The 14,644-nt window shown below is 44.0% G+C and overlaps 1 protein-coding gene across 1 annotated transcript in view; it reads right to left on the bottom strand.

Moving 5' to 3' along the window:
* Positions 1-292: 292 nt before the first annotated feature.
* The window catches only part of LOC143927190 (uncharacterized), a 32,614-nt gene continuing 18,262 nt past the window's right edge, over positions 293-14,644 (bottom strand). The window contains exon 2 of the mRNA XM_077451166.1: positions 293-2,683. Within this exon, the coding sequence (XP_077307292.1) occupies positions 649-2,683 (2,035 nt within the window). The 3' untranslated portion in view covers positions 293-648. The remainder of the gene's footprint in view (positions 2,684-14,644) is intronic.

The following is a 14,644-nucleotide window of genomic DNA, read 5'->3' as shown; positions in this document are numbered from 1 at the left end:
CCACCACTCACTGCTGTTAGAATATAATGATCAGCAGCTGCCAATCGAGAAACATTTTCCAATATGTTCCTTTGACAGAAGTTAAAGATCAACTTCTCTCAAGTAGGGATGACCACACACAAATTGAAATTCATCCAGTCCCTGCTGAACCAACTGATATTTAATGAGTGTATGACCAGCTTTATTTAGAGCCCTCAAGCTTTGCTGCAGAGGCTTGACAAAATGGCACTCCACCAATATCCATAGAGGAAGAATTCTTAATGTATTAGCTCAGGATCTGGAAATAAAGGACTTGGGAATTCAAATCATTTATTTTATGATGCAAGCAAATTACATGTCCAATCAAACCTTCATAAGCCAAAAAAAGGACGAGAATCATTAACGAAAACACAGTTCAGTCATTGGTGTTTGCCCAAAAACTATCTTAAAAGGTAAAGTATTCCATGTCTCTCTAGATGTGTGACTGAGGAACATAAGCGCCAAACTCATTGCATCCATCAATGACAATAATACTTTGAAAAACAAACTTCATGATCAGACATGAGGTTTGTTTTTTCAAAGTATCATTGTACCTTTCCACTAGATTGTTGGATGACATGGGGTGTGAAACTCCTGGGGCATCCCAAAATCTTTGTAGCTTCTGCCCCTTTAATATCCCCCCTTCTGTTCGAATTTCCACGCTGCCGTGGAGGAGGAAGAGGGCGAACCCTCTGGTCCCGGAGCTTTGTCCAATTCAGAACATGATTTTTTTCCAGTGTGAACCTTCAGGTGTCTGATAAGCTGTCCCTTCTGTATAAAACCTTTATTACATTCAGAACATTGATACGGCCTCTCTCCAGTGTGAGTCATCTCATGTTTGAGAAGATTTGTCTTCTGTGTAAAAGTTTTGTCACATTCAGAACAATGAAAAGGCTTCTCTATATCCGATTTGTCTCTAGTGTGAATTTTCTCATGTCTGATAAGATTCGCCTTACTGATAAAAGGTTTACCACATTCCGAACACTGAAATGGTTTATCTCCCGTGTGAATCATCTGGTGATGGACAAGGTGTGACCTCACTGAAAATGCTTCATTACATTCAGAACACTGAAACGGTTTACCTCGTGTGTGGATCATCTGGTGTTGGACTAGGTACGACCTCATTGGAAATGCTTTGTTACATTCAGAACACTGAAACGGTTTATCTCCCGTGTGAATTATCCGGTGTTTGGAAAGGTACGACCTCGATAAAAATGCTTTGTCACATTCGGGACACTGATATGGCTTCACCCCAGTGTGACCCTTCATGTGATTGACAAGGCTGGGCTTCATTTTAAAAGTTTTGTCACATTCACTACACCGATACGGCTTCTCTCCGGTGTGGTCCCTCTCATGTACGATAAGCTCTGCCTTCTTCACAAAAGCTCTGTCGCATTCAGGACACTTGTATGGCTTCTCTCCAGTGTGAATCCTCTCATGCATGATAAGGTTTCCCTTCAACGTAAAAGCTTTGTCACATTTCAAACAACGGAATGGCTTCACCCCGGTGTGCACCCTCTTGTGTCTGAGAAGTAAAGGTTTCAACCTAAAAGCTTTGTTACATTCAGAACATTGATATGGCTTCTCTCCGGTGTGGACCCTCTGGTGCAAGATGAGCTCTGCATTCCTTATAAAAGCTTTATCGCATTCTGAACATTGATAGGGCTTCTCTCCAGTGTGAACTCTTTGGTGTATGGTGAGGTGTGATTTCCATGGAAAAGACTTTTTACACTGAGAACACTGATACGGCTTCTCTCCAGTATGGACCCTCTGGTGTAGGTTAAACTGTGACTTCGTTGTAAAAGCTTTGTCGCATTCCGAACAACAGTAAGGCTTTTCTTGATGGTGAGTCTCATGGTGCTCGATAAGAGCCGACTTCCATTCAAAGGCTTCGCCACAGTCAGAACACTGATGCATGTTCCCTTCAGTGTGAACCATTTGGTGTGTAATAAGACATGCCTTTTGTATAAAAGACTTTTCACATTTTGAGCACGGATATGGCTTCTCTCCAATTGGAGCTCTTTGGTGTCTGATAAGCTGTGACTTTGTTGCAAAAGGTGTGTCACATTCAGAGCACTGAAATGGTTTTGTGTGAACCATCTGATGTTTGCGAAGCTCTGACTTCCTTAAAAAAGCTTTGTGACATTCTGAACACTGAAATTGTTTGGCGCCAGTGTGCATTATCATATGACTGCCAAGAATTGACTTTTGAGTGAAAGCTTTGCCACATTCGGGACACTGAAATGGCCTCTCCCCCGCATGAAGCATCTGGTGTTTCATAAGTTTTCTCTTTGTTGCGAACGTTTTTCCACATTCGGAACAGTGAAATGGCTTCTCTGCTATATGAACCCTCTGGTGTACGATAAGATCCGTCTTTCTGGCAAAAGCTTTGTCACATTCGGGACACTGAAAGGGCTTCTCTCCTGTATGAACCCTCTCATGTCCGATAAGATTTCCCTTTGTTGTGAAAACTTTGCCACATTTGGAACACTGAAATGGCGGCTCTCCTGTATGAACCCTCTCGTGTGCGAGAAGATATCCCTTTGACGTGAAAGCTTTGCTACATTTGGAACACTGAAATGGCTTCTCTCCTGTATGAACCCTATCATGCGCGAGAAGTTTTGACATTGCTGCAAAAGCTTTGCCACATTTAGTACAAAAATACCTCTTCACTTTAGGGCGAGCAATCTCATGTCCGAGGTTGGGTTGAATTGTAATAGCTATGACGCTTTGAGAAGCAAGATACGGCATTCCTTCTGTGTTTTCCATCTGGTATTTAGTTAGGTCTGATTTTGCGGCAAAACCTTTGTCACAATCCAGAGAACGTATTGCTTCTCTCTTGAATTCGACTTAAATCCGTTGTCACCTCCAGAAACCGCAAATCTTCTGAGGCTGGATCCGTGCCGAAGAATACCCAAAACAATCATCAAATTTTAAAAATGCATATGACTTGTATCCAGAGTGAATAATCCGGTAAAGATGTTCAATCTCTCAGAACACCCATATGGACCTGGCACCAGGCTGGCTCAGTTGGGACTATGATGACCAACCTGATCAGAGATTTGGTTCACCAATCCACCTGTACGGAGATAAAAAAATAAAAATGGAAATTCTGTAAGTGTGGCTAGAGTAAAGTTGCTATTTCATTTAACCTTCATTATTACATTTTAAAATCGTTTATGTACATGTTTGTTTTAAATTTATAGGGAATGCTCTGTTATTCCCATTATTGCCTTTGGTTGATATAATTTCATTTATTCTTTGGACCCAGTCAGAGCATTTTCAGCACAGAGAAACTACAATAAATTAGGAGCGGTGTGTTAAGCTTTGTGAGGATTCCTTGCTGTGACTCTAATCCCTTGTACACACGGTCGGAGAATCCGTCGGAATGTGTCCTATCGGACCGTGTTGTCGGATAATCCGACTGTGTGTGGTATGCATCGGACTGTTTCCGTCGGACCAAATTTTCCAACTTGCTGGAAATATTTTCCGACAAACTGGTCCCATAGGACATACTCCGATCATGTGTAGAGAATTCCGATCGGACAAAATGCCACACATGCTCGGATCAAATTCCTACATCAAAGCTATTGGCTAATAGCCTGAATGTAGTCCCATCGTAAAGAAATTACGTCATCACGTTCTGAAAGATCGGATTTTTCGACAACTTTGTCCGACCGTGTGTATGCAACAGTTTCCGACAAGATCCGACGGACAAAATCCGACGGATTTGGTTGTCGGAATCTCCGACCGTGTGTACAAGGGTTTATAATGGTTTTAATGACGTTTTCAGGTCTTTTTTTTTTTTTAAATCAGAACAAAGTTTTACTTGAGCACATTTGAAAATACATGTCTGTAAACACTCACAAATGAATGTAGAGTTGTAATGTATAAAAACAAAATACTGTACAATAAAACCTTGGATAACGAGTGTTTTTTTTTTTTTTTTTTTTTTGCAAAATCTTAACTTGATAAACGAGCGATGTCTTGCAATAAGAGTAGCAACTAAGTATAAAAGAGAAGAAGAGAGCGCCTCTTAGCCATTGTACACACGGTCGGACATTCCGATGGACAATGTCCGATAGGACCGTGTTGTCGGATAATCCGACAGTGTGTGGGCTCCATCGGACTGTTTCCGACGGACCAAGTTTTCCAGCTGGGCTATAAAATTTTCCGACAACATGATCCGATCGGACTTTTTCCGATCATGTGTAGAGAATTCCAATCAGACAAAGTGCCACGCATGCTCAGATCAAATTCCTAGACCAAAGCTATTGGCTACTAGCCTGAACGTAGTCTCGTCCTAACGAAATAACGTCATCACGTTAAGTACGATCGGATTTTCTGACGACTGTGTGTATGCAACAGTTTCGGACAAAATCCGTTGGACAAAATCCGACGGATTTGGTTGTCGGAATGCCCGACCTGTGTGTACAAGGGCTAAGTGTAGCAATATGGTTACATTTTTTTTTTTTAATCAAAACATTTTTATTTGTTGATGCAGCAAGTAATTATACAAGTACAAATCAAACTGTAAAAAAGCTGAATATAGTCACAATCGGTCAGAAATAAACAGAGCATATCTCCAAACACAGCCAGATATGTTGCACTGCATCATTTCATAGCTGTTAAAGCGAACTTTTAGCACTTTGGTTAAACAACTTTTTCTTTCTTTTTTTGGTAGCGGATTTTACTATAACAAGTGTTTAAAGAGGAAGTAAACTCTCTCACTCTGATGCTTCTTTTCATTTAGTCCATTATAATAAGTAATTATCAGACTATAGCCACTGTAATCCAGCCCAAATCGCATATTACTGTTTAAAGAAACTTTAAAAAACTTGTTTCCAGGGGTTAGGCAGCACCATCTTAAGTATTGTTTTCTGAGTCCACAGTGGAGTGTATTTTTACCCTTACATTGAGCACTTCCTGTACTGTTAACCAAGCCTCCTTCTCAATCCAACGTTTCTATTGCAACCCTGCTTCCCTGTTCATAGCTTACTTGTTTATTTCATAGTATTTACTTGTGCCGATGTCTAATGTTTGCCTTTGTCTGCCTTATCAGCTTCAGCTGATAAGACTGCAGTAATGGCCAAGTTTAGACTGTACGTGAGGTCACATGGTCACATGGTGTGTAGGAGGAAGCTCTGAGTGATTAGCAGAGTTCAGTGTTGTGCCGTAGGAAGTCCTGATAACAGATAGATAAGCACAGAGAGTGTGCCTTAAATCAGGGAAGATCTGGGCATGCTCAGTAACTTCATTCTACTGAACAACAAGGATTACAACAATACTAAGCAAGTAAGGAGATATCTACAAGCAGTGTTCATTAGGGTTTTTATGCTGATTTACATGGGAAGTTTTGGGGGAAGGTCTACAACCACTTTAACGTATCAAAACGAACACTTTTAACTGTTTTCCCTTCCTTTCTCCTTTCAACCCAACCCCTCCCTCCATTTGCTTCTCACTTTTCGTTATTAAAGTTGTATCAATCTATCCATAACTAATTGTGTGTGTGTGTGTGTGTGTGGTGGGGGGGGGCAAGAGCTGGATCAGACATCCATGGCTGCCAGACAGCTTCACATTATTTCATGGCATTTCTATGGCGATATGCCAGTTGTTCCCTGATCAAGAGTGAGTTCACATATACAATCCATTGTTTCCCCGTTGGTACAGTAGGCTCCATCCAGTGTCTGGCTATAAGGTTTCTAGCCAGGTATAGCAGTCTAATAATCATAGTGTACATTCCCCTCTGGTACATCTCATCAATCGCACCCAATAGACACACCAGAGGGGTGGAGGGCACCAGTACCTGCCCCAACTGAGATACGGTCTGTGTGACCTCAGTCCAATATCTATTGAGCTTTGGAAATCGCCACAGCATGTGGATGAGGTCCCCCTGGTGTATTTTACGTTTTGGGCGTAGAGGAGTATCCCTCAGGCCCCATGCAAACAGTTTTGTTGGCGTCCGATCTTCTGCGTTCTATGCAGAATAAACAGCTGCGATAACCTATGGGAGGCTGAAATGGAGACAGTAGGGATTGATTCCAATGCCATGTCCCATTGATCACCATCAATCTCTCCAATGTCTTTGGCCCATTTAGTTCTACATTTCAAGGAAACGTGGTCCTGAATGGAGAGCAACAATGCTGAATAGATTGTGGAAATCTGTCCCTTTCTGACAGTCGCATGAAATAGTTCCCTAATGCCCCGTACACACGAGAGGGATTAAGTCTGACAGACTTCCGACGGAGTTCTAGCGGAGTTCCGCCGGAGTTCTGGCGGACTTTTCGACCGAACGGACTTGACCACACACCATCACACCAAACTCCGACGGAGTCGAACGTGATGACGTACGACTGGATTCGACGTAGGAAGTTCATAGACAGTAGCCAATAGCTGCCCTAGCGTCGGTTTTAGTCCGTCGGAGTAGCACACACACGAGCGAATTTTTCGAAGGGGACCGGGTCCGGCGGAGTTCCGTCGGGAAAATTTGAAGCATGCTTCATTTCTAAAGTCCGTCAGACTTTTGCGAAGCTAAAGTCCGTTGCAGCCCACACACGAGCGGATAGTCCGCCGGACTCAGTCCGTCGGAGTTTGGATGTCGAAAAGTCCGCTCGTGTGTACGGGGCATTAGAAGCGGGAAGGAGGTCACCGACAGGGAGGTTACCTGACCCTGAGACTGTAGGGCGTGTCGGAGTTGTAAATACTGAAAGAAACATCTATTGGGGAGTGTAAATTCTAAGCAGAGTTGTGCAAAAGATTTCAATACCTTTCCTACATATACCTGTGAGAAAAACCAAATCCCCTTACGTTTCCATAGGGCAAATCCCTCTATTTTTATGAGTTCTGGGTATCATGGATTATCCCACAGAGGGGTGAATCTTAAGGGGCCATCAACCTTCAGTGCCTCCTGGACTGCCCCCCACACTTTTCTGAGGAGACCCACTGTCTGAGTTTGGGGGCAAACCAGGGAGATCCATTTCCAAATGGGAGCTGGCTTTCAAGTCCGGGTTGGTTCGGACCACTAGATGGACTATGGGAACGTCTAAGTCTTCATCACTCTCCCACCCTGTGAGCTGCTGCATTTGAGAGGCCAAAAATATAGTTTGGGATGCGGTACCACTAGACCTCCTCTATCTTTACTATATTGTAGGGTAGTTAAACTAATTCTGTCTCTTTTCCTTTTCCAAATGAGGTCTTGCATCTGTGTATCTATTCTCTTGAACCATTTATTAGAGATCCACATGGGGGAATTCTGAAAGATATACAGCAGTTGTGGGGCCCAGATAATTTTTATTAAGTTTACTCTCCCGACGACTGATAGGGGGAGCTTGCATCAGCTAAGGGACTTTTCTCTTTGTTTATCCAATAAGGGGCTCAAATTTGGGTCAAGGTATTTGGAAGTGCCTGGAGTCACACCGACCCCCAGATATCTAAATGAATCGGCAATAGTAATTTGTCCTGTCTCCTGGGGCATGGGTTTTGTCACGGGATCTAGGGGCATCAGGATGGATTTGGACCAATTTATTGAGAAGCTCGAGAATTCACCAAACCTGGTTACAAGCGCCATTAGCACCCGCAGAGAGGTATTCGTATCTCTGAGATAAAGTAGGGCATCATAGGCTTAAAGAGAAATCCTTTCCTCCGAGAGGCCTGTACGGAATCCTACTATGTCAGAGGATCCACGGATTAGTATACCCAAAGGTTCCACCGCAAGGGCAAACAGGGATGACAGCGGGCACCCCTGCCAAGTGCCCCTATGTAATGCAAATGACTGGGATAGAGTATTGTTAATGCAAAGTCTCATCCTGGGGGCCGAATAGAGGATCTTCAACCAGTTAACAAACATTTCACCCAGGCCAAAAAGAGCTAGGATCTCCCAGAGGTAGGGCCACTCCACACTGTCAAAAGCCTTAGCGGCATCCACAGACAGAATGGCCTTCCCTCCAGGATTGTCCACTGTGGTTTGTAAGTGTATAAAGAGGCATTATTGGCTTTAGACCTAGTAGGTATAAACTCGGATTGGTCTCTGTGCATGAGCCCCCAAATCACTCTGGACAGTCTGTTTGCCAGTACCCGTGCCAGGAGTTTGACATCCAAATTCAAGAGGGATATGGGTCTGTATTAAACCGGTAGGAGCTTGTCCTTCCCCGGCTTGGGTATCACTACTATGATGGCCTCTTGCATGCCTGCCGGTAGACATTCCTCCTCCTCCGCTGCAGAAAAAGCCTGCAGCAGCTGTGGAAGGACACCATTATAGCACAAATAAACCTTAGCAGGTAAGCCATCCAACCCCAGAGATTTATATTTCTTAGCCCCCTGAAGGGCCTCTGTCAAGTCCCCCATGGTGATCGGAGCACTCAGCATGGTCCTATCAGCCTCCGAGACTTGAGGGAAGGTACAGTCCCATAGGAATGACTCCAGTTTAAAGGAGCTGACCCCAGCCCTAGAGGAGTACAAATCTGTGTAAAATTGGTGAAATACCTGCAGTATGTCAGCCCCAAGGGTGTGAGTCTCCCCGACTTAGTGGCCAGAATGGAAGCCATGTCTCTTTGATCTCTGGCTAACAATGCAAGAAGATGGCCTGTGTTCTCTCCCTCCTCATAATACTCTTGTAAGAAAAAAATCTCCTCTTTTCGGCCGCTGACAACACTACTGAATTGTATAATGATTGGGCCTCAATCCATGCCTCTCGATTCTTTTTGGGAAGGGTCTGTGACCACTTTCTGCTCTCTAGTTTGTAGGTCGTCCCTGATTCTGGATTCCCATTCTCCTGACCTCCTCTTCACACCAGTGAATCCTTTTGTTGAAACTTAGGAACTTCCAAGGCACTAGCAATCCCATCCGGTGTTGGCATCAGTGTCAGCCAGAATGGATTAATCCTCCAGAGGGGTCAGACTTCCTGAGCCATGACATCTATCTGTACCCAAAAGGGAGAATGGTCAGAAAGCAATCGGGGGTTCATAAGCTGCATCTAGCATCCTCTACATAAGTGAGACATTTCACAAGCCCAGGTCTATGCGCGAAAGGCCACCATGTGAGCCTGAGTGACATGAATAGCATTTGACCATTGGATGCCTCTCCCTCCACACATCTTTCAGACCCAGTTCAGCCAACAAGGATGCAAATATGGTTCTAACAGTGGAGTGACCAACCGGTCAGGGGTTTAAGGATAATCTGTCCAGTTGTGTGTCTAGGACATTATTGAAGTCCTCCAGTGTGACGACTAGTACCTTGGGGTATAGGGCCATGAACTGGGCAAATTTCTTGAGAGGGTCCAAGGAGTATGTGGGAGGGCCATACATGGCTGCCACAATACACAGAAATTCATTAAGCTTACATAATAAGAACACAAATCTGCCGTCCCTGTCAATCCTCTGTTGCGAGCACTCAAAAGATATCCTCCCAGAAACCAGCACACTAACCCCCCCCTAGAATAGGAGGAGTGTACTGAGTGGAACTGTGTAGGATATTTGCGGGATCGCAACCGGCGGATCGAATCAGGCTGTAGATGCATCTTCTGGAGACAGATCAAGTGTGGCTGCAGTCTAGAGAAATATTAAACATTGCAGCCCGCTTGGTTTTGTCCCCTATATACAATCTTGGATCAAATCATGGTTAACCTGAATCAGGCAAGCATGTGGTACCAAGCTGGTATAGTGGTTACATCTTAAAGGTTTTAATAAGGAAACATGGAATACATTAAAAATACGCACGTTGGAAGGAAGAGCTAATGCATAAGCCACTGAGTTAACCTTATGGATTATGTGGAAAGGCCCAAAATACCAAGGTGCCAGTTTTAGTGAGGGAACATGGAGTCGGAGGTTACAGGAAGACAGCCAGACTTTCTCTCCAAATTGGTTGGAGGATGCAGGTAGGTGTCGGCAGTTAACATGGAGTCTGTACCTCTCCCTGGAGTGTTGCAAGGATTCTTGGACCTCCACCCAAGTGGAATGGAGTTTCTGAAGATGTTCCTCCAACTCAGGAATTCATTGCGGAACAAATGTTTCAGGCAATATGAGTGACTGGAACCCATAGTTTCGCCATAAACAGAGATAATAGGGAGGCAGCATTGATGGTGCTATTGTGAGCAAACTACGCCCAAGGTAATAGGCCTGAACAGTTGTTACGGTGATCTGCAATATAGCAACATAGGAACTGCTCCAAGCCCTTTCTATGGCCCCATTGGACAGTGAGTGATATGCCAAGGAGAAGGAAAGCAGAACTCCCAACTGTGCACAAAATGCCCGCCAAAACCTAGACAAAAACTGGCTACCCCTGTCTGAGACGACAACTTCAGGTAACCCGAGTGAAAATTGATGCCAGTTCTTTAGATGTAGGCAACTTCTTTAGCAGAATGCAAGGTGACATTTTCGAAAACCGTTCAACCATCAGGAGAATAACTACGTTCCCCTGGGAGTTAAGTAAAGCCATAAAAAAAATAAAAATAAAAAAAATCAATAGAAGTGGGTCCATAGTGGACAAGTGGGTCCAAGGCTTTTCTCCACTGGGCATGGGTTGTAGGGGGTCCACTGGAAGGTGTAGGTGTGTTTTATTCTGGGCACACATGGGACAAGTGGTTACAAAGGCGGTTATATCAGAGCCAGTGTTGATTTTTCTCTGGGTGCCCAGCTGCTTTAGGAGAATGGTAAGTCTGGAGCAAAGCAGTGTGGAGATTCTCAAACAAAGCAGCAGTCATGAGGTTTTCTAGGAGGAGAATGAATTTGAGAGGCCAGAATTCTCTCACTCAAAAGGTGAAGCGAGTCTAGTGTGAATAGTGGCGAAAATGTGGTCTGGAGATTTCACAGAAATAGGAACAGACTCCATTTTGGAAGAGGAGGAAAACCACTACGATAATGCATCTGCCATTATATACTTTGTACCTTGTAAGAATGAGACTATGGGGTTGATTTACTAAAGGTAAATAGTCTGTGCACTGCAAGTGCACCCACAATTGAAGTTGTTCTAGATCTGAGGGGAACATGCAAGGAAAATAAAAAAAACTGTATTTTTGCTTGCACATGATTAGATAATAAAAATCAGCAGAGCTTCCCCACAAATCTAGAGCAACTGTACTTGCAGTGCACTTCTAGTTCACAGGGTATTTGCCTTTAGTAAATCAACTTCCCTGTAATTGAAGCTTGACAGAAAAAGAGCATACCAAGCCCTTATAGGAGAAAAGCATTTAGCCTCAGACAAAATGAGGACCAGCACAGAAGTACTCTTGAGGCGATGCCTCCATTCTTTAAGAGCTAAAATGATGGCTAATCATTCTCTGTCCCCAATTTCATAATTGCATTCTGCTGGAGACCTTTTTTTTTTTTAGAAAAATAGCTACCTCTCAAAAGGTAGGACGCTGAGACAGGAGAGCACCTACTCCACTCTCAGAAGCATCAGCTTCAAAAACGAAGGGATAAACATTGGATCAGGACGTGCCAGCACTGGAGCTGCAGCAAAAGTAGCCTTGAGGGAATCAAAGGCTTTAATGGAATCCAGGGACCAGTTCTGTGGGTTGCCCTATTTTTTGGTCTTATCAGTAAGGGGTATGACCAGAGAAGTGTAATTCCGAATACATTTCCAACAATTGGCAAAGCCCAAAACATTTTTTGTAGAGGATGTAGGTCTAGGGGTCAAGGCCACTGTAAGCCCTTGTAAACACGGTCGGAGATTCCGACGGAAAATGTCCGATCGGACCGTGTTGTCGGATAATCCGACCGTGTGTGGGCTCCATTGGACTTTTTCCATCGGAATGTCCGACCAACAAAGTTTGAGAGCTGGATATAAAAAATTTCCCACAACATGATCCGATGGGACTTTGTCCGAACGTTTGTAGAGAATTCCGATCGGAAAAAAGTGCCACGCATGCTTAGATTAAATTCCTAGACCAAAGCTATTAGCTACTAGCCTGAACGTAGTCCCGTCGTAATTAAATAACGTCATCACGTTACGAATGATTGGATTTTCCGACAACTTTGTCCGACCCGTGTGTATGCAACACCAGTTTCGGACAAAATCCGTCTGAAAACATCTGACGGATTTTGTTGTTGGAATGACATGAGGCTTTTTGGCAGTAGTGGTGGAGCAAGCAGGATTATCAAATACCCTTTTAAAAGGAAGCGACAAACTCAGGGTAATTATGGACAATGGGTTTTTGTGTCTCTCATAGTGAGTTTACCCAAGCCAAGGCTTTGTTAGAAAGCAAAGAAATGATAAAACCTACTTTGCATCTCAGTAGGGAAAGCCTGGGGCAACATCTCAAAATATATTCCAACCTGGTTGAGAAACCATCTGCATTGAGCTGGATCACCCCAAAACATTGGGGAAGCAGAGCAGAACCAGTCATACCTCCTACAGTGGTAGTGTTAGAGGCGACTACCTGAACAGAGACAGGAGCAGCAGCAAGGGTGGCTTGCAACACTGTACCAGAGCAGCTGGAGTAAGAGGATCCAGATAAACAGTTTGAATGAGGAGCGTTGGCAACGCTATGGCAAGCTGGTGCATGCAGTGGTCCTGCACGTCCAATCTGGAAAAACAAATTACAAATAGATGGATTGCCTAGATCTTCTGCATTCATGGCTCCTGCATAACGGCAGGAACCATAAACCAGACGGAGATAGAAAATGCAGTTAAAAAAATCACACCTTTAATGAAATTTAGGAATGTAGTCAAAAACAGAAGCCAGAGTGGTTAATCAGATCAGCCAGGATCGGAAAACCAGAAGTCAGTGTAGTCAGGAGCAAAAATTAGGTACAAGAATTGGAAGAGAAGCCAGCCAGGCCAAGTCATACACAGGAGCACAGGAAGGACTGCACTTTGAGATCATAGAACACGCAAGGGCAAGGAAGAAACAAGCTAAGCTGCTTCAATAGCAAAAAGGGCCTGGCTGTGGGCTGGACTTAAGAGGCAGGTTAATGGTAACCAGGTGATTCACTGTGGCAACATCAAGTGGCTGGTAAATAACCAACAGCTGAGCAGCTTCTGAGCACTGAAGAAAAGATCTGCTCGCCAAGTAGCTGGAGCCCAACCCTGACAAAAATACTGCAACCAAAACTGAGAAAACCCCCGTTAGACTTACCGGTAATGGTATTTCCAGGAACCTTCCAGGACAGCTATTTGAGAGAGATGATTGACTCCGCCCTCTACAGGAAACACAAATAAGATACAATTTAAAAGGCCCCTCACTTTCCTCTGACTCTCAGTTGTTTAGAAGATGAAGTAAACCTCCACCAAAAGTGCACTCAGCAGAGGAAAAAAACAGAAACTCATATAAAAACACCACCAGGTAAACAAGGTCGACCAGTGAAAAAAACAGAATAGGGTGGGAATATAGACGCTGTCCTGGAAGGTTCCTGGAAATACCGTTACCGGTAAGTCTAAGCCCATGTACACACGGTCAGAGATTTTGACAACCAAATCCGTCGGATTTTGTCCGTCGGATCTTGTCCGAAACTGTTGCATACACACGGTCGGACTAACTCGAAAAATCCGATCATTCAGAACGTGATGACGTAATTTTGTTACGATGGGACTACGTTCAGGCTAGTAGCCAATAGCTTTGATGTAGGAATTTGATCTGAGCATGCGTGGCACTTGGTCCGATCAAAATTCTCTACACATGATCGGAGTATGTCAGATCGAACCAGTTGGTCGGAAAATATTTCCAACAAGTTGGAAAATTGGGTCCGACGGAATCAGTCCGATGCATACCACACATAGTCGGATTATCCGACAACACGGTCCGATAGGACACATTCCGACGGATTCTCCGACCGTGTGTACAAGGGCTAACAGGGGTTCCCCCCTCACCTTTCAGGACAGCTACTTGAGAGGATAAACAAGATTCTATGCCTTAGGAAGGGACGACGGCCTGAAGCACTTTCCTACCAAAGGAGAGGCCCTAGCTGGAAAGCATCTGTACTCTATAATGTTTGACAAATGCATGAGGAGGAGGACCAGACTGCAGCTTTAGAAAATTCTTCCCATGAAGCCCCCGCTCTTTCTGCCCATGATGTGGCCATGGATCGCGTTGCTTAGGCCCTAATTCTAGAAGGAGGGGTATGACCTGACGCTTTGTATACCTCACAAATAGCTCCCTTAATCCACATAGCAATAGAACTTTTCGATGCTTTGGAACCTTTCTTGGGGCCACTGAATAATACCAACAATTGAGAGGAACTCCTAAAACTACTGGACTTTTCTAGATAAAGTAGAAGACATCTCTTTACGTCTAAAAGACTAAATCTTTCCTCCTCCGCATTCTTGGGAGAGGTGCCGAAACTAGGAAGAACTACCTCCTGGAACCTATGAATGCTGGAAGAGACTTTGGGTAAATAGAAAGAATCAGGCTTAATCACTACCCTGTCCTCTAGAATTCTCAGGAAGGGATCTTTACAGGAAAGAGACTCTAGATCAGAAATTCTTCTTCCTGATGTAATAGCTAAAAGGAAGGAACTCTTTAAAGAAATACATTTCAGGGAAGCCTCATGGAAAGGTTCAAAAGGAGCCCTTGTTAGCATATTTAACACTAACGACCGATCCCAGAGAGGAATATGCTTGATGACCTTGGGAGCATGTCTAGATCTGGCTGAAAGGAACCTCCTGACTAAAGAATCCTCCGCTAGTTTTCTCT

The sequence above is a fragment of the Lithobates pipiens genome, unplaced genomic scaffold, assembly GCF_037356315.1.
Source record: "Lithobates pipiens isolate NorthernLeopardFrog02 unplaced genomic scaffold, aLitPip1_a1.2 Scaffold_23, whole genome shotgun sequence".
In the NCBI taxonomy this organism is placed as follows: Eukaryota; Metazoa; Chordata; class Amphibia; order Anura; family Ranidae; genus Lithobates; species Lithobates pipiens.
Note: the sequence above shows the minus strand (reverse complement) of the source record. Positions and strands in the feature narration are given on the sequence as shown.